The sequence below is a fragment of the Phacochoerus africanus genome, chromosome 2, assembly GCF_016906955.1.
Source record: "Phacochoerus africanus isolate WHEZ1 chromosome 2, ROS_Pafr_v1, whole genome shotgun sequence".
Lineage (NCBI taxonomy): Eukaryota > Metazoa > Chordata > Mammalia > Artiodactyla > Suidae > Phacochoerus > Phacochoerus africanus.
This window is the reverse complement of record NC_062545.1, coordinates 161,553,097-161,576,128: the sequence shown is the minus strand read 5'-3', so window position 1 is coordinate 161,576,128 and position 23,032 is coordinate 161,553,097. Positions and strand designations below refer to the sequence as shown.

Below are 23,032 nucleotides of genomic sequence, written 5' to 3'. Positions count from 1 at the left end.
AAAAAAAAAAAATGTATTTTCAGTGGATGTGCTGATGTCTTTCATTAGTATCATTCGCTCATAGCAGCTTAAATAGAATCCTCTAGGGAGCCTTGGTATTAACGGTCTTCTACTCTGATTTTGTTTGTTTGTTTGTTTTTTCTAGGCCTGCACCCATGGCATATGGAGGTTCCCAGGCTAGGGGTCCAATCGGAGCTGTTGCCACCGGCCTACGCCACAGCCACAGCAACACGCAGGATCCAAACCATGCCTGCGACCTACACCACAGCTCACAGCAACGCCAGATCGTTAACCCACTGAGCAAGGCCAGGGATGGAACACACAACCTCATGGTTCCTAGTCGGATTTGTTAACCACTGAGCCACGACAGGAACTCCTACTCTGATATTTTATAAAAGGTTGTTTATTTTCTCCTGCAAAGTCAAGACTTATCCATGAAACATCATATTAAGCATTTGGCAAAAACATTATATAACAATATAGGATCCATATATATACTGTGTTCCACTCCCAGTGCAGTTATTTTCCCTGATTATTTTTCATTTCTTTTGCTTTTCAGTTGTTCACTAATCTAAAACCTGCAAAGGCACCTAAACAGAAAAATGACAGAATAAAGTTTTAAATTTGTTACTGCTTCTCAGATTTATCATCACCTGTTCTTATCTACATCTTACTTTCAATTTAGATTTTTATCAAATAATTATAACTTTAATATATAAAGATGTTAGAAATAATGGAAAAGGACTTCCAATCATGCTTTAAGTTTCAGTCTCAACTCCTCTAAAAAACATTATCATCTGTTTCTAAGGGAGCATCTTCAAAATGGGGAAGATATTTCTCCCACAGTGTAGACTTTTCTTCAGGGTATCATGCATTATTTCATAGGGATCAATTCCTATTTTAAATCTGCTAGCACTTTTTTTTTTTTTTGTCTTTTTCTGCTATTTCTTGGGCCGCTCCCGCGGCATATGGAGGTTCCCAGGCTAGGGGTCGAATTGGAGCCATAGCCACGGGCCTACGCCAGGGCCACAGCAACACAGGATCCGAGCCGCGTCTGCAACCTACACCACAGCTCACGGCAACGCCAGATGGTTAACCCACTGAGCAAGGGCAGGGACTGGACCCGCAACCTCATGGTTCCTAGTCGGATTCGTTAACCACTGCGCCACAACGGGAACCCCTGCTAGCACTTTTTGATGGCTAGGAACAAGATGAGAAAAAGAAATGGGAGTAGTTGGAGTTCCTGCTGTGGGGCACAGTGGGTTAAGAATCTGACTGTAGTGGATCAGGTTTTTGCAGAATTGCAAGTCTGATCCCTGGCCCAGGGCAGTGGGTTAAAGGATCTGGCATTGCCACAGTGTAGGTCGCAACTGCAGCTCAGATTTAGTCCCTGGCCTGAGAACATCCATATGCCTCAGATGCAACCATTTAAAAAAAAAAGAAAGAAATGGGAATAATCATTCTACCCTTTTTATTATATCATAGTAATTTTTTTATTTAAAATATCTACAAAATAAGTTTGAGGATTTTTCTCCAAAAATATTTTATCACTTTTAGACTATTTCATTAGATGTGAAAATCTGTTCCAAAAATGAAAAATACTAATATCTTTTGAATGTATTTTAGAATTTTGTTTTGTTTAATTAAAATGTGAAAGAACTATAATTTTTAAATACTTTTTTTTGGAAGAGAGAAATGAACTTTTGTCTCTTACTTTCTTTGAAAATATTGAATTTACCTCTCCATGTTGAAAGTGCAACAAATGAAATATTGTTAAAAATTTTCATTTCAACATAAAACATTTCTGCTAATACTTTGTAGTTGTACTGAGAGTATTCAGCACCTGTGGAAATGGTCTTCTTTTAAAAAATTAGCCACTAGGTTAGGTGCTAAGGGTACAAAATTATTAATTATATCTGATCTTAAGAAAAACATTATATTTTGGTATTAGGGAAAGATTGTCTTTATCTTCTGTTATTTTAAGTTTTAAAACATAGCTAACTTATGCAGATTTTTATTTAAAAGCACTTTCAAAATTAAAACTACTGTATCAACTTATGGTAAGATGGAATGTTACTTAGTTTAGAAACTAATAGACCCTTGGGAAGTATTGGATAAGAAAACAAGGTTAGTTAAATCTTAAGTCACTTTATTACATTGTGATCTGCACTTTCTACACAACCAACACATAAATATATGTTTCATTGTTTTCCCTTGAATTATCAACCTTAGACAAAATTAAAATTTGCTCCTCTGTGTGTTGAGGTTTATTTCATTTTAAATGTACATTTAAGAACACACTGTGGGGAAAAAGAATATTCTGCAATGCATTTTTACTTTGACTTTTTCCACCTTCCTATTTCTTAGGAGTTGATCCCCCTCATATTATGTACAGCATGCCTGCATCCTGAGCCTAAAGAGAGAGATCAGCTTCTCCACATACTTTTCAATTTGATCAAGAGGCCAGATGATGAGCAAAGGTGGGTATGACAGCTTCTTTGGGAAATAAATATAGTGTTGACTTACTAATTTTACTAATTGGATGTCATGATTGGCATCTTAATTTAAATGGCATCTTTTCTTCCTAATATCTATTTAATAATTAGGAAAGACTGGATCTGTTTACAATGCTCTGCAATATTTTCATTCTTGTTGTTCCAACTGCTGTTGAATTTGAACACTTTTGTGTTAGCTACCTTTGGACTTCTAATTCAAATATTTCTTTGTCTTTATCTTTCCCATTTGATTTTCAAGAACTCCTAAATAGTCTCCTTTTCTCCCATAGATGAACTAGATAAAGCATGGCCTCTTAATGGTTATGCTTTATAAGAAATAAAATATGTAATATATTAGTGTCTGCCCCACTGAACTGTCTATAGTCAGGGTTGCCTGAGTGGAGAAAAAAGTTATACCTGAGAGTGGTGAGGGCATAGGGCACACATCAGGGAGATTTGTAAGGAAGAAAGGAGAGAGTTCCCGTCCCGGTGCAGCGGAAACAAATCTGACTAGGAACCATGAGGTTTCAGGTTTGATCCCTGGCCTCGCGCAGTGGGTTAAAGATCCGGCATTGTTGTGAGCTGTGGTGTAGGTTGCAGACGCGGCTTGGATCTGGCGTTGCTGTAGCTGTGCCGTAAGCCAGCAGTTGTAGTTCCAATTAGACCCCTAGCCTGGGAATCTCCATATGCCACAGGAGCACCCCTAAAAAAAAAAAAAGGAGAAGAAGAAGAAAAGGAAGAGGGCTTCAGTCAGAATTTCTCTTAATAAAGATGTGATTTGTGCTTATACTTCTGCAAAATAGTATTTTGTACATTAAGATTAGGTCACTTTATGTAATTTCAATACTTATTTTACTGACTTGAAATTTTTGCCTCCTCTGAGAATGTTAGAAAATCATGAAAGTGAACCATAAGACAAATCAAGCTCAAAATTTAGAATCAGAGTTCCCTAGAGGTTCAGCAGTTTAAGGATCTGGTGTTGTCACTGCTGTGACTCGAGTCACTGCTGTGGTGTGAGTTTGAGCCCTGGCCAGGGAACTTCTGTGGGTGGCAGGTACAGCCAGAATAAATTCATAAATAAAATAAAATGCAAAGAATCTCTCAGAGTTCCGGTTGTGGTACAATGGGATCGGTTGCATCTCTGGAACACTGGGATGCAGGTTCAATCCCTGGCCCAGCACAGTAGGTTAAGGATCACGTGGGTCACAGCTACAGCTCAGATCTGATTGTTGGCCCAGGAACTCCATATGCTGCAGGGCGGCCAAAAAAAGAGAAAGAAAAAAGAAGATAAAGAAAAATCTCTCAACTGTGGGAATAAAAACAATCACGTAGACTTTAAAATTCTATATGCAGGAGTTCCCGTTGTGGCTCAGTGGGTTAAGAATCCAGCTAGTATCCATAAAGATGCAGGTTCCATCCCTGGCCTTGCTCAGTGTGCTAAGGATCCAGTGTTATCGTGAGCTGTGGTGTAGGTCGCAGATATGACTCAGATGCCAAGTTGCTGTGGCTGTGGTGTAGGCTGGCAGCTGCAGCCCCGATTCAACCCTTCGCCTGGAAACTTGCACATGCCTCAAATACAGCCATGAAAAGCAAAACAAAAACAAAACTCTATAAGCATATATCTCTTTCATACTCTTACCAATATATACTTGAGCAAACAGAGAAACATATTCTTTCAGGATCTAGTTAAGATTAATCTACATGCTAGGCAAATAGAAATGAGGGAATTCAATCAAGTTCTGTTCATTGCAAACTAAAAATTTTCTAAGGACAATTTGCTGGTGCTATAAAGAAAATTAATATTTTGCTTTCTTCTTGGAAACTACTATTCTCTATCTTGGTAACTTAGTCAATAATCAGCTGTCACATATTGCATTGTCATTTTTAGATTTCCAAGGCAAAAACCTCTCAATATACATGTAGCCTGTTTTCATAAACTCTGCACATTAAGCTAACAGCTGCCGCCTGGTGGCCAAAAGTACCTATTATCATTACTTCATGTCAAGACACAACAGGAATTAAATGTTCATGTCCTCACTTAAATCTTTTACCTTTCAGAAATACAGTTATTTATTAAAATTAAGTAATCAACTTATTAACTATATATGATGTGAATAACAAATTAACAAAGCAAAATTTTTATGTTAGCATAGTAGTTTGACGTATAATCAGTTCCTTTTTTTTGCTTTTTTTTTTTTGCTTTTTTTAGGGCTGCATGTGCTACATATAGAAGTTACCAGGGTAGGGGTCAAATGAGAGCTACAGCTGCCAGCCTATACCACAGCCACAGCAATAGGATCCGAGCCGTGTCTGCAATCTACACTACAGCTCGTGGCAACACAGATCCTTAACCCCTCTGAGCAAGGCCAGGGATCAAACCTACATCCTCATGGATCCTAGTCAGGTTTGTTAACCACTGAGCCACGAAGGGAACTCCAGTTGTTACTTTTCTTAATGAATCTTAAGCTTCCCTGTATCCTAAGAGAAAGTTAATTTTATGCTTAATAATAGTGCATTTTGGAAGTTCTTTGCTAATAGCCATAACTGATACCATATTTCTACCTGTGTCAAACAATTCCTATTCTGTGATTTTCCGCAAGTGGGAATAGGATTTATTTTTACCATCATAAGATCTGTTTCCAATGCTGTTAATAATCTGTGGGCCACCCAACATTTTCTGTTTTCAAATATATTTGAAAACTGTCATGTTTTATAGAATTTTTGAATCTTAACTCTGCTAAGAAGTCTGTTTTAGGGAATCTAACATTTTTTGAACAAGTTTGTACATCTTTAGTATGGTGATGATGACAGGATTTAAAGTCATTTCACATGAAGGTCTTATACAAGTGTATATTTCTTATGTATATTTCTTACATGTGTTAGAAATGCTTAAATTCCACCAAAGTTCATTAATTACAATTGTCAAATATTTCTGGTACCTTTATATTTAGTTTCTCATTATTTTAAGATACCAGTGGGTGTAAAAATAATCAGATATTAGGAAATTTTCAGTGGGAAGCTGGCAGCTAAAGTTCTGTCTCTCAGTTTGGGGATTTCTTTTTCCTTTTATTCACTTTATTTGCCTTCCTAGAGTAGAAGAAAATGGAAAAATAAAAGTTGAGAAGTAAACATTGAAGACAATGATATAAATATAAAGGGAAATCAGATAGGTAAAAACTACAAGGTTATGGTGAGAAGAAGCTGCGTATATAATGAAGATGTATTGGCTCATCATTCCTCTTGTCATTGTCCAGATGCTTTTTGTCTGTCTTTATTCTCCTCAGCCTGAGAGAACAGTTGTAGCTAACTAGGCTAAACTAAGTAGAAATGTAAGGTCATTCTTCAGTTTAAGTTAAGTGACACATTTTGAGAAACGGCAATGAGCAATGGCTAGGATTTTATAATTAGTATGAATTAAACATTCTATTTTGGTTTTCCTTAAAGTTGGCTAGTTTGAAACAGCTATGGAAAACATACTTTTTTTCCATCAAGTTTTACTGTTTTTAAGTCTAGACAAAAGTTAAAAATGCCTTCCAATTCTGCATTTAAAAGTCATTTTACTTTTTTTTCTTTTTGGGGCCACCATCGTATGGAGGTTCCCAGGCTAGGGGTCGAATTGGAGCTACAGCTGCCTGCCTACACCACAGCCACAGCAACACAGGATCCAAGCTGAATCTTTGACCTACACCACAGCTCACAGCAACACCAGATCCTTAACCCACTGAGCGAGGCCAGAGATCTAACCCGAAACCTCGTGGTTCCTAGTCAGATTTGTTTTCACTGCACCATAACAGGAGCTCCAAAAGTCATTTTAAATGGAACTTCATTCTAAAGAGTGAAAAATTTTATTTAAAATTTTATACTCCTTTTTCAAATCATATTAATTATTTATATATTGATCTATAACAAATTAACCCAAAAGGAAGAGGCTTAAAAATAACACTTTTTTTTAAAAAAAGTATCATAGTTGATTTACAGTGTTCTATCAATTTCTGCTGTATAGCAGAGTAACCCAGTCATACATATATTCATTTTTTATATTATCTTCTATCATATTCTATCCACAAGTGGTTGGATATAGTTCCCTGTGTTCAACTGCAGGGAAAACTGGACAGCTGCATGTAAATCAATGACACTAGAACACACCCTCACACCATGCACAAAAATAAGCTCAAAATGGATTAAAGACTTAAACATAAGATACCATAAAATTCCTGGAAAAGAACATAGGCAAAACATTCTCTGACATCAACCATACAATTTTTTTCTTAGGTCAGTCTCCCAAGGCAACAAAAATAAAAACAAAAATGAACCAATGGGACCTAATCAAACTTACAAACTTCTGCACAGCAAAAGAAACGAAAAAATGAAAAGACTGATTTCCCATTGTGTCAGCGGAAATGAATCCAACTAGTAACCTTGAGGTTGCGGGTTCAATCCCTGGCCTCACTCAGTGGGTTATGGATCTGGCATTGCCATGAGCTGTGGTGTAGGTCGTAGATGCAGCTCAGATCTAGCATTGCTGTGGCTGTGATGTAGGCCGGCAGCTGTAGCTCTGATTTGAAACCTAGCCTGGGAACCTCCATGTGCCGTGGTTGTGGCCCTAAAAAGCAAAAAAAGAAATGACAGCCTACAAGTGGGAGAAAATAGTTTCAAACAATGCAACCAAGGGCTTAAAATAACAATTTATATTACAGTTTATATAAATGAGTTAATCTGGGTCTGCTTCAGGGTCTTTATAAAGCTGCATCTTGACTAGTCACCTCAAGGCTCAGTGGGGAAGGATTTGCTTCTAAGCTCATTCACATGGTTGGTTGTTGGCAGGATTCAGTTTCTTGTGGATCTTTGGACTGGGGGCCTCTGGCTTTTGGCTAGAAGCTGCCATCAATTTCTTGCCATATGGAACTCTCCAACACGGCAGCATCCTTCATTATAGCATGCCAGCTGAGAAGGCGGTAGAGAGTGATCCAAGATAGATTTAAGATAATCTCTTAAGTGACATCCTATCACTTTGCCATTATTCTGTTGTTTAGAATCAAATCATTAGGTCCAGACTATACTCAAAGAGATGAGATTACACAACAGCTTGAATATTGCAGATGATCATCATTAAGAGCCATGTCAGAAGCTGCAATATGAAAAATTCTCAGCTAAGAAATATCATCTTATTAATATGATAACATAGTTTTTAATTATAGAAATACTGGGAGAATAATCACGATGTTTTAGTGGCTAGAAACTGAAACTCATTAGAAGCTGAAGCATTAACCATAATCTCCAGATGTATATATGGGAAGTTAATTTAGGAGATTATAAGATTCAGCCTCACTCCTTTCAATAGAGAATCCCTTCACAACATCTCTCACAAATGGTGTTGCCACTGCTGGAGGGACTAGTCTTAAGAAACTAATTCTCTTGGTGGCACCTAGCCATTTGTGAAAAGACTAATTTATTTGTACAGAAATATGGTTCTTCATGTTAATTAGAGCTCGTTTTAACCCTTAGTCCTAGCTCTGCTTTCTAATACAAATACTAGTCTTTATTCATTTGTGTTATTTTTCAGGCAGATGATACTAACGGGGTGTGTGGCATTTGCACGTCATGTTGGACCAACACGTGTAGAAGCTGAACTTTTACCACAATGTTGGGAACAGGTAAATAACTGTATTGGGTTTTCCCTAGCTATTGTAATTTATTATAAATGTTCATTTATCTTTTTAAAATGCTATTAGGAAATATATGGGATATAAATTATCTGCCGTTTCTGTAGCCCAGCATAGAGATTCAATAATAGTGCTTCAGAAAGCTCTGGGATGCTTGGCTTTAGTCATTCTTCCAACAAATACTCAAAAAACACTAGTTCCAATACCAGGTACTGTTTCAGTCACTGGGATACAGTGGTGAATAAAAGATAATGACAGCCTAATGGGGAGATAAGAGTAAACAAATATTATAAACTGAATAAAAAAACAGGGTAAGGGTTAGAGAGTGATGGGAAATATTGTTTTCGTAAGAGTGGCAGAGAAGGGATCTCTGAGAAAGTGATATTTAGACAAGGATCTGAATCAAGTGAAACACAAAATAAAAACAGAAAAACTGATGAGTTCAAGGGAAAGCAAGAAGCTGTGTATGTGTGTATAGGTAGACAGATAATAGAGATAATATCTGTATATTTTATATTACAAATACATACAGAATGTAAACTGTAAACCTTTGATGTAGAAGGTTTATAATTCAACTCATTATTTACTAACGATACTTTTGGTTTTATTTTGAATTTTAGTATTCTAGTCTTCTAAAGAACTTACAATCATTGACTTTCTGGACTTGATGTTTAGGTCATTAAGCAACTTGTTCCACTATCTTAAAAAGATGGATTTGTTACTTATGAAGACAAATTTCATGGCCTTATTTATGCTAGCATTGTCACTTATTCTTAAGAAAAAATATCAGTCTCTGAAATATCACTAAAGTGTATGGTCTTTTAGAATTCTATTCCCAATTTCTTTGAGTAATCATTTTTTCTTTAAAATTTAGTGGTAGAATCGGTGTCAAAAGGAAACATTATATATAGTCATGTTCTCTATAACAGTCCTTTATGTCATCTATAGATTTTAGAGTATACTAATTTAGGGTAAGGCTGTAATCACTGAAAGTCAAATTAAGTTGGAAACAGTATTTACAGCTTTGATTTTACAATTCTGTACAGTTATATATAAGTATCTGTAATTTTATGTTTTTCCATTTTCCTCTTTTAAGCTTTATTGACATGTAATCAGATGGCATGCAATTCACCTATTTAAAATGTACAGTTAAATTAGTTTTAGTATATTCACAGAGTTGCACAATCATCACCCCAATCAAGTTTGAAACAATTTTATTACCCCCCAAAATAAGCCCCAGTCCATTCAATTGGTTCTCATATTTCAAGATTGTTTGGCTATTCTGGGTCCCTTGAATTTCTGTATGAATTTTAAGATCAACTTGTCAGTTTCTGCAAAGAAGATAGCTGAAATTTTATAATAATCTGAAATTTTATAATAATCATAGCCATAATCTGATACCACCAATTTTATAAGGATTGTGTTGAATCTGTAGATCAATTTGGAGAATATTGCCATACTAAAAGTGAGCCTTTCAGTCCATGATTTTAAGCTGTCTTTCCATTTATTTAGGTCTTTTAAAATTTCTTTCGATGATGTTTTATAGTTTTTAGAACATAACTTATAGACTTTTAAAATTTATTTCTGGAGTTCCCGTCATGGTTCAGTGGTTAACAAATCCAACTAGGAACCATGAGGTTGCAGGTTCGATCCCTGCCCTTGCTCAGCGGGTTAAGGATCTGGCGTTGCTGTGGCTCGGATCCCGAGTTGCTGTGGCTCTGGCATAGGCCGGTGGCTACGGCTCCGATTCAACCCCTAGCCTGGGAACCTCCAAATGCCGCGAGAGCGGCCCAAGAAATGGCAAAAAGACCAAAAAAAAAAAATTAAGTTTATTCCTGAGTATTTCTTTTTAGTACTACTGTAAATAGAATCTTCTTTATTTTCTAGTTGTTCATTGCCAGTATATAGAAATACAGTTGATTTTTGTGTGTACATTTCATTTTGAGACTGTTTTGCTAGACTAAAGAAAAGCAGAATAAAAGTTTCTGTATAACATACTATGACATTCAAGCCATTTTGTTTTGAGGTTACTATTTCTGGATTAAATTTAATTCAGAAATGTCAGTTATCACCATCCCTCCCACCACCTCTTCTGTAACCTGAATGAACATGGATATTGGGGATCTTTCTAGCCGCCTACCTCTAGTTTGTTGCCCAGTAGATTGCTACATAATTTCTTTTCTTAATTTTAGGCATCCAATACATTAATGAATTATGTCACCTTTTCATATGGGAATATGAGAACAGATATACTTCTTTTCCAGTCAAAGAAAGATTTATATTCTATGAAGAAGACATATGGGAACAAAACCCAGTATGTGTCATTTTTTGTTGTTGTTATTTTTTGTTACGGTTCAGTGTAGTCATTACAATAGCAAAACCCCATCATCTTGCATATACAAACAGGAAGGGATTGGCATCTACTTCCTTTAAAAATAAAATCATAACACCAGTCAAGGGCTCTGGTTAAATCATCGATTAATTTACATCCTAATTCCCTAGGTTAAAAAAAGAGGACTGATGAATCAACCCTGGCACATATTATAGACCATATCAATAAATATCCAGAAGCCAGATTTTTGAAATTAAAAAATATACTAATGTTGCTAGGGAAGGAGAAGATTGCTCCTGACGTCATCCTAAGAAAGGCTTAGTGCCCGCAATCTATAGTCACCTTGCCAAATTTTTATCTTTGCCTTATCTTCTTTCTAACAAATAACCCCTGTTACCTCATTTTTTAGGCTCTCCCTAACTCCCTTAATCCTAATCCAGGTATAGGGATCCCCAGAAGTGGAAAAGAAAGAAGCTTTATTGCATTCTTAACAGGATTTGTGGTGAAAAATAATTCTCTTTTGGAGGAAGGGAGAGTATGCTGTTTATGCTTGATTTATTTATTTTTTACTCTAGATTAATCACAAATACCCAGAAAGAAGACTGCTCGTGGCAGAATCTTGTGGAGCACTGGCACCTTACCTTCCTGTAAGAATTTTTTTCTTAAAAACCTTTTTATTTTGTTTTTTAACAATATAGAAATTTTTTCAGGTGTCTTACACATTTTAATCCAAATTCTGTCCTAACAAAGGGGAAAGATGACCCCAAAAGGAAAAGGTTTATGTTTATACCACATGGCATTGCAGACAGTAAGCTACATTAATCATTGATCTTGCATGAGTATAAATACTTTAAACCTGAAAAGCTATTTCTCAGGACCCTGGCAAGGCGGGAGTGGGAGTGGGGGGGTTTCTTGATCCTTTCAAAGAGGTCCATGAGATGAGAATTATTTTCATAGTAATATTAAAACATTTTTTGATTTTTCTTTGCGGTGACATATACGCTGTTTGTACAAAAGCTGTAATGGGCAATAGTACCAGTGCATTAGCACTGATAAAGTCAATGACACCCAAATAGACGATTGTATTCTTTACTGCCATGAACTTGCAGAAAAAGTCAATTTCACTCAAAAATAAGCTTGGAAAATTAGTAAAATTGTGAATTCTACTGAATTTTTACACTGAGTGTGCGTTTTTTGTTTTGTCTGGTTTTGTTTAATATTCTGTGTGATAAAATGGAAAATACTGATATCAAGCCGTTTTGTTGCATTCTGAACTGTGGTGGCTGTTTCAGGAAAAGCATGTGAATAGTTTGAGCCATGAGCTGAACCAACTGTTCTACTTGTGGGATACTGATTTTACTTAACACACCCTGAAAAAACAAGCAGTGGTTATTCAAATGTGGGTATTTGGCAGGCATTTTTATAAAAATGAATGAAACAGAGCCTGTCACTTCAAGGAAAACGAGTAGACAGCATTCATTGCCAATGATAAAATTGGAACTTTTAAGTGAGAACAAGAATTTTGGAAAACTTGTATCCACCACTCTGAGTTTGATAGCTTCTGTTTTTATCAGAAAAGGCTATGAAAATACTTCTTCCTTTTTCAATTGCATGTCTGTATAAGGTCAGATTTTCTTAAATACTTCAGCCAAAACAACGTAACACAATAGGATGCAGAGCAGGTAAGAGGATCTACCTGTCTTCTTTCAAGTCAGACATGAAAGAGATTTGCAACAAAATGTAAAACAACACCATTCTTGTTACTATTTTTTTGTTTATAGTTATTGTCATTAAAATTATCATTTCATTATTCATGTTAACCTCTAATGAGTTTATTGTATTTTAATGACAATAATTTAAAATTTTTCATTTTTAATTTCTAATATGATAGGTATTAATAGATATTACCCACCCAAACAAAAGCTGTTCGAGGTGCTCATTAATTTTTAAATGACTGGAGGAATGCTGTCACCAAAAAGAAAAAGAACCACTGGACTGTTGTGCACATTTAAGTATCTTCCCATAGGTCCACGACTTAGAAGGGGTAGAAACAAACATAGTTTTAAGCAGAGCTTGACAAAACACAGGCTGGAGACCAAATCTAGTCCACAGCTTGCTTTTGTAAATAAAGATTTATTGGAACATAACCACATCCATTTGTTGTATATTGTCTGTGTCTGCTTACACACGGCAACCACAGGGTTGAGTAGTTGCACCTGAGACTTTTTGGCTCCCAAACCCAAGAGTACATCTCATCTGGCCCAGAAAGTTTGCTGACTTTTGCCTTAAAGGGTCATTTTTGTACTGTTGTTCTTTTAAAAGGGTACAAAAATTGGAATTGTATAACAATGCATGAACTATTTATGTTGCATTTACTGTTTACTCATATTCTTTAGTGAAGAAGGAAAAACCAATAGTACAACAGTTGTCTTTTTAAAAAATAAGATTTATTACATTTTTTATTCAGAAAAACATAAAGAAAAGAATAAGTCATAGTCTCACTTCCAGTAACGTTTTTTTTTTTTGTTAAAAATTTTTGTGCAGTATAGAAAAGAATAAAATGAAAATCAAAGACTTCTTTGGCCCTAGTAATTCCTTCCAAAGATATGCATTTAAAGTTAATGGTTTTTAATTAATACTTACAAAAAATACAAATTTATGTATATACCAGCTTGCATTTTTATGTCCTTTAAATTTTTCTTACCCAGAAATAATCATATACAATGTTCCTTATCCCTTGTGTGGGAAACTGTGCATTTTTTATTTCATTCACTGTTGATATTGCTGTATCTTGGTTCTTTCAGTATTTGCATTTTTTATTTTGACAGTGTTAAATTGCCCCCAACCAAGATAGCACAGACTGTACTCCTACGAGTAGTGCGTTGGAGTTCTTATACCTCCACCAGGAACCGGGCATAATCAAACTTTTTTTTTAACGTTTTCCTATCTTTTAAGAGAAAACTGGTATCTTTTTGTTGTGATAAATCATACAGATAGATATACATGAGTGAATTTGAGCATCCTAGTATTTATTGTTCCAAGACAGAGATGAACGTCACATGCTAGCAAAGAAGTAAACTGTTCCACACTGCTCCTAGTACTAGTATGCTAAGCAGTATTAATAATGGGCTTAATGTTTCCTCCATGGATCTCCACTTTCCTTGTACCCCACTGTAACTCGTAGCAGTAAAACCTCAGTGTTTTACTGAGGGAGTAATGCCTCCTGACTTGTCCTGTGGGTTCCCTTAGCATGCTGAAACTGCCACAGTTGACCTCAGCCTAGGTCACTGCAAAGCACATACCCAGCTGAAGTTTACTTAGCTCTGTCCTATTGCCTGTGCTGATATGAATCTAAAAGCCCTTTTAACATTCTTTTAAAAAAAACTTTGGGGTGCAGTTTTTAGCCTAAAGGATAAATAAACCAGACTGTACTAAAAGACAACCTAAATCTGACCAAAATTTGCTAAAGTTAACATATATTTTTGTTTCTAAAAAGTAAACAAAAAATAGGTCATTTAAAAACGTCTTTCAGACCTTGCTCTACATACCAAACCATGCTGTAAATAAGGTCATATCTTTTTACTTTAACTCTTAAATGTAAAAAGGACCTAAACAAGCTTAGGTTCAAAGAATTTTATAAATTGATCAAATTACAGTAATGGTACAAAAAAGGAAAGGGAAGGCAAGAATTTGTATAACTGTAACTCTTTATTCTAACCTCAGCCATTAACTGGGCTAAAACTATGGGGGAAAACTGTGTAAAATTAAAAGACACAACAGTGGTTGACATATTAAATAGTAGCATCTGAAAATAGCAACATTTTAAAGAACTTTTAAAGTTTACTCTCATATTTTACCATTCCATTTGAATTTTTTCTCTTCAGTTCTTCAAAGAACAGGAATACCAAGATTTTTTTTTTTTTTGTCTTTGTTGTTGTTGTTGTTGTTGTTGCTATTTCTTGGGCCGCTCCCGCGGCATATGGAGGTTCCCAGGCTAGGGGTCTAATTGGAGCCGCAGCCACCGGCCTACGCCAGAGCCACAGCAACGCAGGATCCGAGCCGCGTCTGCAACCTACACCACAGCTCACGGCAACGCCGGATCGTTAACCCATTGAGCAAGGCCAGGGACTGAACCCACAACCTCATGGTTCCTAGTCGGATTTGTTAACCACTGCGCCACGTCGGGAACTCCAGGAATACCAAGATTTTATAAAGTTTCCACACAGCTGCCCCAGGCAAAAGTTTTGATTACCAGAGTCATTTTTATAATCCCTCCCTCAGCGCACTTCTCTGAGTTGCACAGGTAGTGGTAGAAGAGTCATTGTCCGCTTATAGCCGAGTGGTGACTATGCCAAAGTGCTCTCTGTAAGGGTCTGAGGGATTGGCACATATTTAGTAAAAATATAAAAATATTCTGGGAGATAATTAATACCAAGTACAGGATAGACGGCATTATCTTTAGAGAAGGAGAGTAGAAAAGGGGGGAGAAGGTGGAGGTGAGTGATACTTCAGCTGTGTCTGGTGTGTTTTACATCTTTCAAAAATGAAGACTTGAAACAAATATAGCAAAATGTTGTTAACATAATATTTAATCTAGATTCTGAGTAGATGGATATCTGTCATATTATTGTCTATACTTTTCTGCCACTGGTGTTAAATAGTAAAATACGATCGTGTTGATTTTCAGAAAGAAATCCGTAGCTCCTTGGTTCTTTCAATGTTGCAACAGATGTTAATGGAAGATAAGGCAGATTTGGTGAGAGAAGCTGTGATCAAAAGCCTCGGTATCATTATGGGATACATTGATGATCCAGACAAATATCAACAGGTATGTTTTTCAGAATGCATCCCATTTATCCCATTGTAAAATTCCAAATAGTAAAATATTCCAAATCTCTGATTCAGATACCCTATAATCTATAGTAGGAATGGCACATGTGTCAACTTTAACCAGTTGAAGTTGGCTGCTTGGTTTCAATTCTGCAATTCTGAGGAGAAAATGCTTTTATTCATTTTTAGTATTGCCACAGTTTTATGGCAGGAAATTGCCAACAAGCGTGCCTTGTTACCACTCTTTCACTTTGATTTCCCCATCAATGGATACATGACATTTTTCTTTAAAGAAATTGGGAAGGGTAGGATTATGAACTTTTTTTTTCTTGCTTAAAATGTCTCCTAAATGTATTACAAAATATTTGTTACTTTTTTCATTGTTTTTTTAGGTTTTCTTTTTTTTTTTTTAATCTGCATTTTACCTGTTTCCTTTTGGCAGGGTTTTGAATTGTTGCTGTCAGCCTTGGGTGATCCCTCAGAAAGAGTAGTTAGTGCAACACATCAAGTATTTTTACCAGCTTATGCTGCCTGGACTACAGAACTTGGAAATTTACAGTCTCATCTTATACCCACATTGCTGAACAAGATTGAAAAACTTCTCAGGGTAAATGCTTCCTTTACTTATATAGTTAATGGAAATGTAAAAGGTATGTTTTAAGGCATCTTGAAAGAGTGTTGGGGAACAGAGACAGAAAATACCACTTAACTGAACATTCTAATAAATTACCTGTTAAAGATTCTACTGGTCTAGAGCCAAGAGAGATATGAGGAAGTTCTGCTTGGCTGAAGCTAGAGGAGAAAGGGCATGATCTGACTTTGTTGACTGAAATAACATCTTTGTGGCACTAACTTGTACCCTATTCACAATGCTGCCTCTTCCTAGCCTCTTCTGAAGACGTAAATATTTTAGGTAAAGTATCAGTTCCCAGAATGCAGAGATAACAAAAACATGAGTCTCTCAAGACCTTTTAATATCTTTCTTATTTACAAGATAGCAACATACTTTATTTCACTGCAGTAGTTCATGTCCTCACTTTTTAAAATGAACTTTCCAGTCTTCCCAAGTAAAAGAATTGAAAAAAAGTTGAAGAAACAATGGAAACTTCTTGGTCTAATTTTTATACTGTATGTTGATTTTAGAGCCTGGAATGAAAACTTACATTTCCTTACTGTGTATATTAATTATGTATCATTAAGGTAGATACTATAATGTGTATTTTATTCTTGTAACCCTTTGAATTATATTTTGTTTTTTTGTGTGAAAACTGAGTGTTTAAGAAACTTGATTAGAATCTTAGAGCTGTTAAATGACAAAACCAGGATCTCTCTGAAAACAAACTCTTGCCCTTTCTACCCCTAAATTTTAAGGAATCTATAAAGCTCTTACCAAGTATTTTGACTACTCTGTAGATAGTCTTATATGTATATACATATATTCATTTAATTTAAAAATTGGGCTTTTTTTCTATAAAGTTCAAAATAGGTGTTAAAAAATATAGACAAGTAAACTAAAATATATCTTTTTATGAAACCTAGGGAATTTTTTTTTTTTTTTTTGCCTTTTTAGAGCCACACCCACAGCATGTGGAAGTTGCCAGGCTAAGGATTGAATTGGAGCTGTAGCTGCCAGCCTACACCACAGCCACAGCAACACCAGATCTGAGCCACGTCTGTTACCTACACCACAGCTCACAGCAACACCAGATCCTTAACCCACTGAGCAAGGCCAGGGAACGAACCTGCATTTTCATGGATACTAGTCAGGTTCATTATTGCTGAGGCACAACAGGAACTCCGAAATCTAGGGAATTTTTTTAAAGGGTTTTTTTTTGTTGTTTTTGTTTTTTGTTTTTTTTTTAATGTTTACATTCCTTCTATCTGAGAATTATCTGTACCTGGGGGATTTTTTTGTTCCATTTCATAACACAGCTAACTCCACATTGTTACTAAACTTAGCTGCTGTATTCAGCACAGATGGTAATTCTTCCATGAAGAAATTAACTAAGTTAGAGCTTGATAGTAAATAACTAATATATCTGGTATTTCTGACACAGTTGATATTTATAATAAGGATAGCTCAAGTGGATTTGAATAGCAATAAATGTTTTCATTTCTAAGGATCCCATTTTTTAACTTTAATATTTGATTTCTGTGACTCATGGTGATCCTTTTACTGCTTTTTTTTCCTGTTACCTCTTTATTTTGTTTCCTTTTGAAATTTCTTCTCCTGCATTTTATCTATACATTGAATTTTTTTTAAGTGCTTTCAATCCTGGAAAGTATAGTTGTCGCCAAATCTGTAAAGAGGAGTTAGGAGTAGGAAAGTAAAATAGCAAGTTCGGCTGCTGGCTTAACAGTTAAGTGTTTAAAATGATTCCTATGGTTCACTTTAATTTCTTTAACCTGACTTAAAACATTTGAAAAGAGAAGACCCTCTTAAAAGGAAAAAAAAGAACTGTAGAAGAAGTTCCATACAAAAAGAAATGACTGATGTTCACCCTAAAGTTTTCCATATAAAAGTTTCTCTTACTTCTATAGTGCCTTAGCACTTCTTCATATTTTCACATACTCAGAGAAATTCAGAAAAGATTCATAGACATCTCCTTTATGCTGTGAGTCTCATAAACATGTCCTTAAATGTTTTATCATTTGCCACAGAAAGGAAGAACGACATAAATACATAATTTCAAAAGACTAAAATTAGCATCTACCTCCTTACATTTCAGGAAGGAGAACACGGGCTGGATGAACATAAGCTCCACATGTATCTGTCTGCCTTGCAGTCCTTGATCCCATCTCTCTTTGCATTAGTGCTACAGAATGCACCTTTCTCCAGCAGAGCCAAGCTCCATGGTGAAGTGCCACAAATAGAAGGTACTGAACAAAAATTATAGAGAAGGATGTAGAATATTAACATCTTAGCTCCCAAAGAATTGTTTTTGATTAAAATTATAAAAATCACTTTATATGACAGCATAATTACTAAAATGTTTTATCTGTGTGGAACCGTGTGGTCATAGATTATATGATATCAAGGGAACTGCATGGCTTCATCTTTTATGGATAAGCCTCATGGTATTATTTTATATTTATACTTTCTTTTAATCTGGAGTCTTTCTATGATCTTTCTTTTTTCAGTGTTATCAATCAGAAATAAGTCTTTCCTTTCATTAATAGAGCTGAATTAATAGTTGTCATGGCCAATTTATGAAGCTTTTCATTTCTACTTTCCTTCATTTTTTTTCTTTCCCAGCTATTCATCTTATTTTCAGTAGGGAAAGGTAAATACAATTACTCGTTCCTACTATGTCCTTGATAGGGATATTAGCATACACAGCACAATTTTCTTTTTTTTTTTTTCCTAAAGGAGTAATATGGCTTATTTTCAGAAATACATGAATTAATCACAAAAGCCAGTATTTTCTTAGCTCAAAGTCCAGCTAATCTAATCAGCAAGTGACCTTTAATCCATGGCATATGGTAGCCTCATTGCACCCAGCCCTCATGATAAATGGCTGTCGGCAAGCTCTTACTATGTTTGAGATCCCTTTGCATCTTACTATGTTTGAGATCCCTTTGCATCTTTTTCAGATTTGTGAAATTATCCATGTCTTTTACAGGCTTCTGATAGACGCAAGAATTGTAACATTGAGAAAAATCAACAGTTTTTAAAATTGCAGTTTTCATACAAAGTAAACTGGGCTACCTATAATCTTTGGTATATGAAGCAGCATGTCCAAGAATACACAAAGCACAGCATAAAAATGGTGTATACTGTTTGGATGCCAGTTTTACTTAGAAAATTGAGAATGGATGGGGATAGAGTTAATGTTTTTTAATGATATTGAGGAGAATGAAAATTCAAACTTTTAAGATAAATCTTCATAAAGCTCTCATAGCTTGCCGCTTTAGGTTCTACTTCTCCATCCATTAAGACACTTCATCTGTCTAGGGACTTGCCTATCTTTCTAATTCCCTCTCTTTCTTTCTGTCTCGCTGTATTGCTCTGCCAGGGCCACTATGACGAAGTGCCATAATCCTAGTGCTTTAACAATAGTTATTTAGGAGTTCCCGTCGTGGCGCAGTGGTTAACGAATCTGACTAGGAACCATGAGGTGGCGGGTTCGGTCCCTGCCCTTGCTCAGTGGGTTAACGATCCAGCGTTGCCGTGAGCTGTGGTGTAGGTTGCAGACACGGCTCGGATCCTGCGTTGCTGTGGCTCTGGCGTAGACCAGCGGCTACAGCTCTGATTCGACCCCTAGCCTGGGAACCTCCATATGCCGCAGGAGCAGCCCAAAGAAATAGCAAAAAGACAAAAAAACAAAACAAAACAATAGTTATTTACTGTCTGACAGAGTTCTGAAGGCTAGAAGTCTGTGATCAGTGTCAGCAGGGTTGTCTCCTTCTGAAGGCCATGAAGCTGGGAAGCCTCTTCCTAGCTTCTAGTGGTTTGCTGGTGTTCTTTGGCTTAGAGACGCATCACCCCAATCTCTGCCTTCAGCTTCACATTCTGTTCTCCCTGTGTGTGTGTCTAAATTTCCTCTTTTTATAGGATCATTTTTTCTGGATTAGAAGTCCACTCTACTCCAGTATGACCTCATCTTATCTAATTATATCTGTGATAACACTGTTTCCAAATAAGGTCACATTCTGAGGGCCTAGGATTGGCACTTCAAGATATGAATTTTTAAGGGAGACACAGTTTAACCCTTAGCATTTGCTATCATTCATTCATTCATTCATTCAAGTAACAAATAATTCTTGGATGTTGCCTATTGTCAAGCACATGCTAGAGATCAGATAGAAAATTTTCGAAGCTGCTTTACCATCTTAAACATGTTCCTTCCAGTGTTTATGTGAGCTTTCTTTATGATTATGTCTTTATCATACCAAAAATAATCTTTTAGTTTTAGTTTTCATTGACTTAGTTTGACTCTTTTAACAGTAGCTATAAATGTTAATGTTATCACACTCACATATAGGTTATAATACATTTATTATATCTGAGGATTAGTATATCTTTATTTAGGGTCTATCTATACATCTATATAATTTGGAATACAATTTATTATAAGTGAATATTTATTTGTTTTCTCTTAAATAATGGAAATTCCACAGCACTAATATTTATGTCAGGCACCATTTTAAACACATTGGACACAGTCATGAATAAAATAGACAAAACTCTGCCATCACAGAGCTTACATTCTAGTAAGAGGGAAATACATTAAAGAGTCATAACAGCAGTTATTTTGTTGGTTTTGGATAATTTTGGTTACTTTTTGACAATAAAATGCTAGTGTATTGCCAGCCTATTAAAATGCCAAGGACCTTTCTGTATTGCTGTAAGTTAGATGCTCAAATTTTTTTAAGTCTTGCTAAATAGAATAGTGCTTTCAGGTTCCTAAATCATTCTGAATGCTTATCTGCTGTAACTGAATTATCCAACTAATTGCTTACTTCTTGACACTGTTTTGCTTTTATTGGACCTAGCTTTAAATCTTTGGACTTTACTTTTCCTACAGTAAATCTTGACATATCTTTACTTTTAACTGTTCAACTATTTTCAATAATTTGTCAGTATTTTTGAAGGAATAATATAGATTCCCTCATAGAATCACAGATTGTGACCAATATAACCTTGTTTGAAGTTATGTCAGTTATGCTTTGACATGATATAAAAATATGAAGTACAGATAACCCTCCACATCCAAATCTGTTTTATTCCTACGTTGAGATAGTGACAGTTCCAGCAGAAACCTCAGATAGTATGGAATACCACGTTACCCAAATTCATTTATTTGTTTGTGTATTATGATAGGAAATAGGAATCTTCAGCTAGCAAGGGATAACCTTTATCTGCACTTAAGATACTGTTAAAAGCCTTGGGCATAGGAAAATGATAACATCTTAATTTTGTCTCTGAGCAGTTTTACAGTTACTTCATACTTTAAGTTTAATGATTATCATTAAGCCGTTAATGTGTTTTGAGGAAATGCTACATCCTTATTTGTGTCTTTTTAGGGCGTTAATCTCTACTCAGGAGTTGGGCTGTTAGAAATTTCTGACAAACAGTTAATGAGCTCTTGGTAGCATTGTTCCCTTAGCCATTTAAGACCTATTTCTTAATAACCTGGGATCTCATTATAATCTATAGAATCATAAATTATATTGATATGTTCAAATTTTAAAGTATACTAGTATATACTCAGGTTTTATTTGCATAATTTAAAAGTAATTTTTTCAGTTTTCTCCAAAACTTTTGAAGTATATACATGAGACCCTTGTTATGATATTTATAGTACATTTTGCTTTGTCTTACTGCTCACTGGTTTTAACACTTTCTGTTAACTTGTTTATCAAACTGTAGAAAATTTTTTAAAGCGTATAATATCGGAAATTAAATACTTAAGAAGCCTATACAGTTCAAGCTTTAATGTACTTTATGTCATTATTCTCTGGCATTGAACAATTTTTTCCTGCTATCAATCAATTAGTTTCTTACTCTGTGAAGGAAATATTTTAATTTAAACCACAGGAAATTTTAATTTTCACTGGCAAGCTATTTCATTACAGTATTTGTTTATTAGCTATGTAGTCTTATAAAATCTTAATTTTTGAGATTTGTTAAATTCGTCCATATGACAGGAACTCACAGTTCACTCATAAACTACAGGTTTTTGAACTGCACATGTCCACATATGTAAGGATATTTTCCACTAGTTAAAACTCTAATACTACATGGTCCACAGTTGAGTGAACTCATGGATGTGGAGGAGCCTTTGATACAGGGGGCTGACTATAAGTTATAGGCAGGTTAACCCCTGAGTTATACAGAGGTCAACTGTATTTCCTTTTTTTTCTAAAAATGATTTATCCAGTATGTTTTGTTTTATATTTAAAGTCTACAATAAGCTAAATAAATATCAGGAGACAGAATCTTACTTTTCTTTTGACAGGATAGCTCACTTTCCAAAATGCCATCTTCCATGCAATTTATTTTGCTTCTATTATTTATAGTGACCAGGTTCCCTCGGCCTATGTCACCACTTCAAGATGTGTCTACTATTATTGGAAGCCGTGAGCAATTGGCAGTGCTACTACAACTTTATGATTATCAGCTGGAACATGAGGGTACAACAGGCTGGGAGAGTTTACTATGGGTTGTCAATCAATTGTAAGTTACCACCTCCATTTTGTTGGGTACACCTCAATCAGTTGAATGGAAGATAGCTCACTATTTTAGCCTGAGGGACAAAATATAAGAAAACATAACTTGGCATCATCTGTGGTAAACTTCTTTAGGAAGAGATTTATACCACTAGATATATAGTTATTTATCTCTGAGGATGGTGCTGCTCTATTATGTCAGAAGAACATGTCTGCTACCTTATTGTCTAAAAGTGGTGATGAATTTTAAACTCTAACTAGACTTCTAGGTTTTGGAGCTAAAATGCATGGTGCTATGTTATCCAAGCTCTTGTGTGAAGCATCAACTCCATTGATTTGAATCTCATTAACTCCATGCTTAGAACTCTACTATTAAGTTTCCATATATTTTATGACAATCAGTTAAAATTTATTTTAAGAAATTTATAGAATGTGAACTTAAGACTTTTTCAAAGGATCCCAAACGAGTCCTTAGTATTTCAATTTTACTGGCTATGAAAAGCAGAACAGAAGTTGTTAAGATTTGCCTTGTCTCAGGA

The 23,032-nt window shown here is 35.5% G+C and overlaps 1 protein-coding gene across 6 annotated transcripts in view; it reads left to right on the top strand.

The window, feature by feature from the left end:
• Window positions 1-23,032, top strand: part of RELCH (RAB11 binding and LisH domain, coiled-coil and HEAT repeat containing) — a 109,622-nt gene that overhangs the window by 52,922 nt on the left and 33,668 nt on the right. For all 6 annotated transcript variants that reach the window (XM_047767015.1, XM_047767016.1, XM_047767014.1 and 3 more), the window contains 7 exons: window positions 2,368-2,480; window positions 8,059-8,149; window positions 11,066-11,137; window positions 15,178-15,318; window positions 15,763-15,927; window positions 18,050-18,197; window positions 22,344-22,500. In XM_047767015.1, the coding sequence (XP_047622971.1) occupies window positions 2,368-2,480; window positions 8,059-8,149; window positions 11,066-11,137; window positions 15,178-15,318; window positions 15,763-15,927; window positions 18,050-18,197; window positions 22,344-22,500 (887 nt within the window). The remainder of the gene's footprint in view (window positions 1-2,367; window positions 2,481-8,058; window positions 8,150-11,065; window positions 11,138-15,177; window positions 15,319-15,762; window positions 15,928-18,049; window positions 18,198-22,343; window positions 22,501-23,032) is intronic.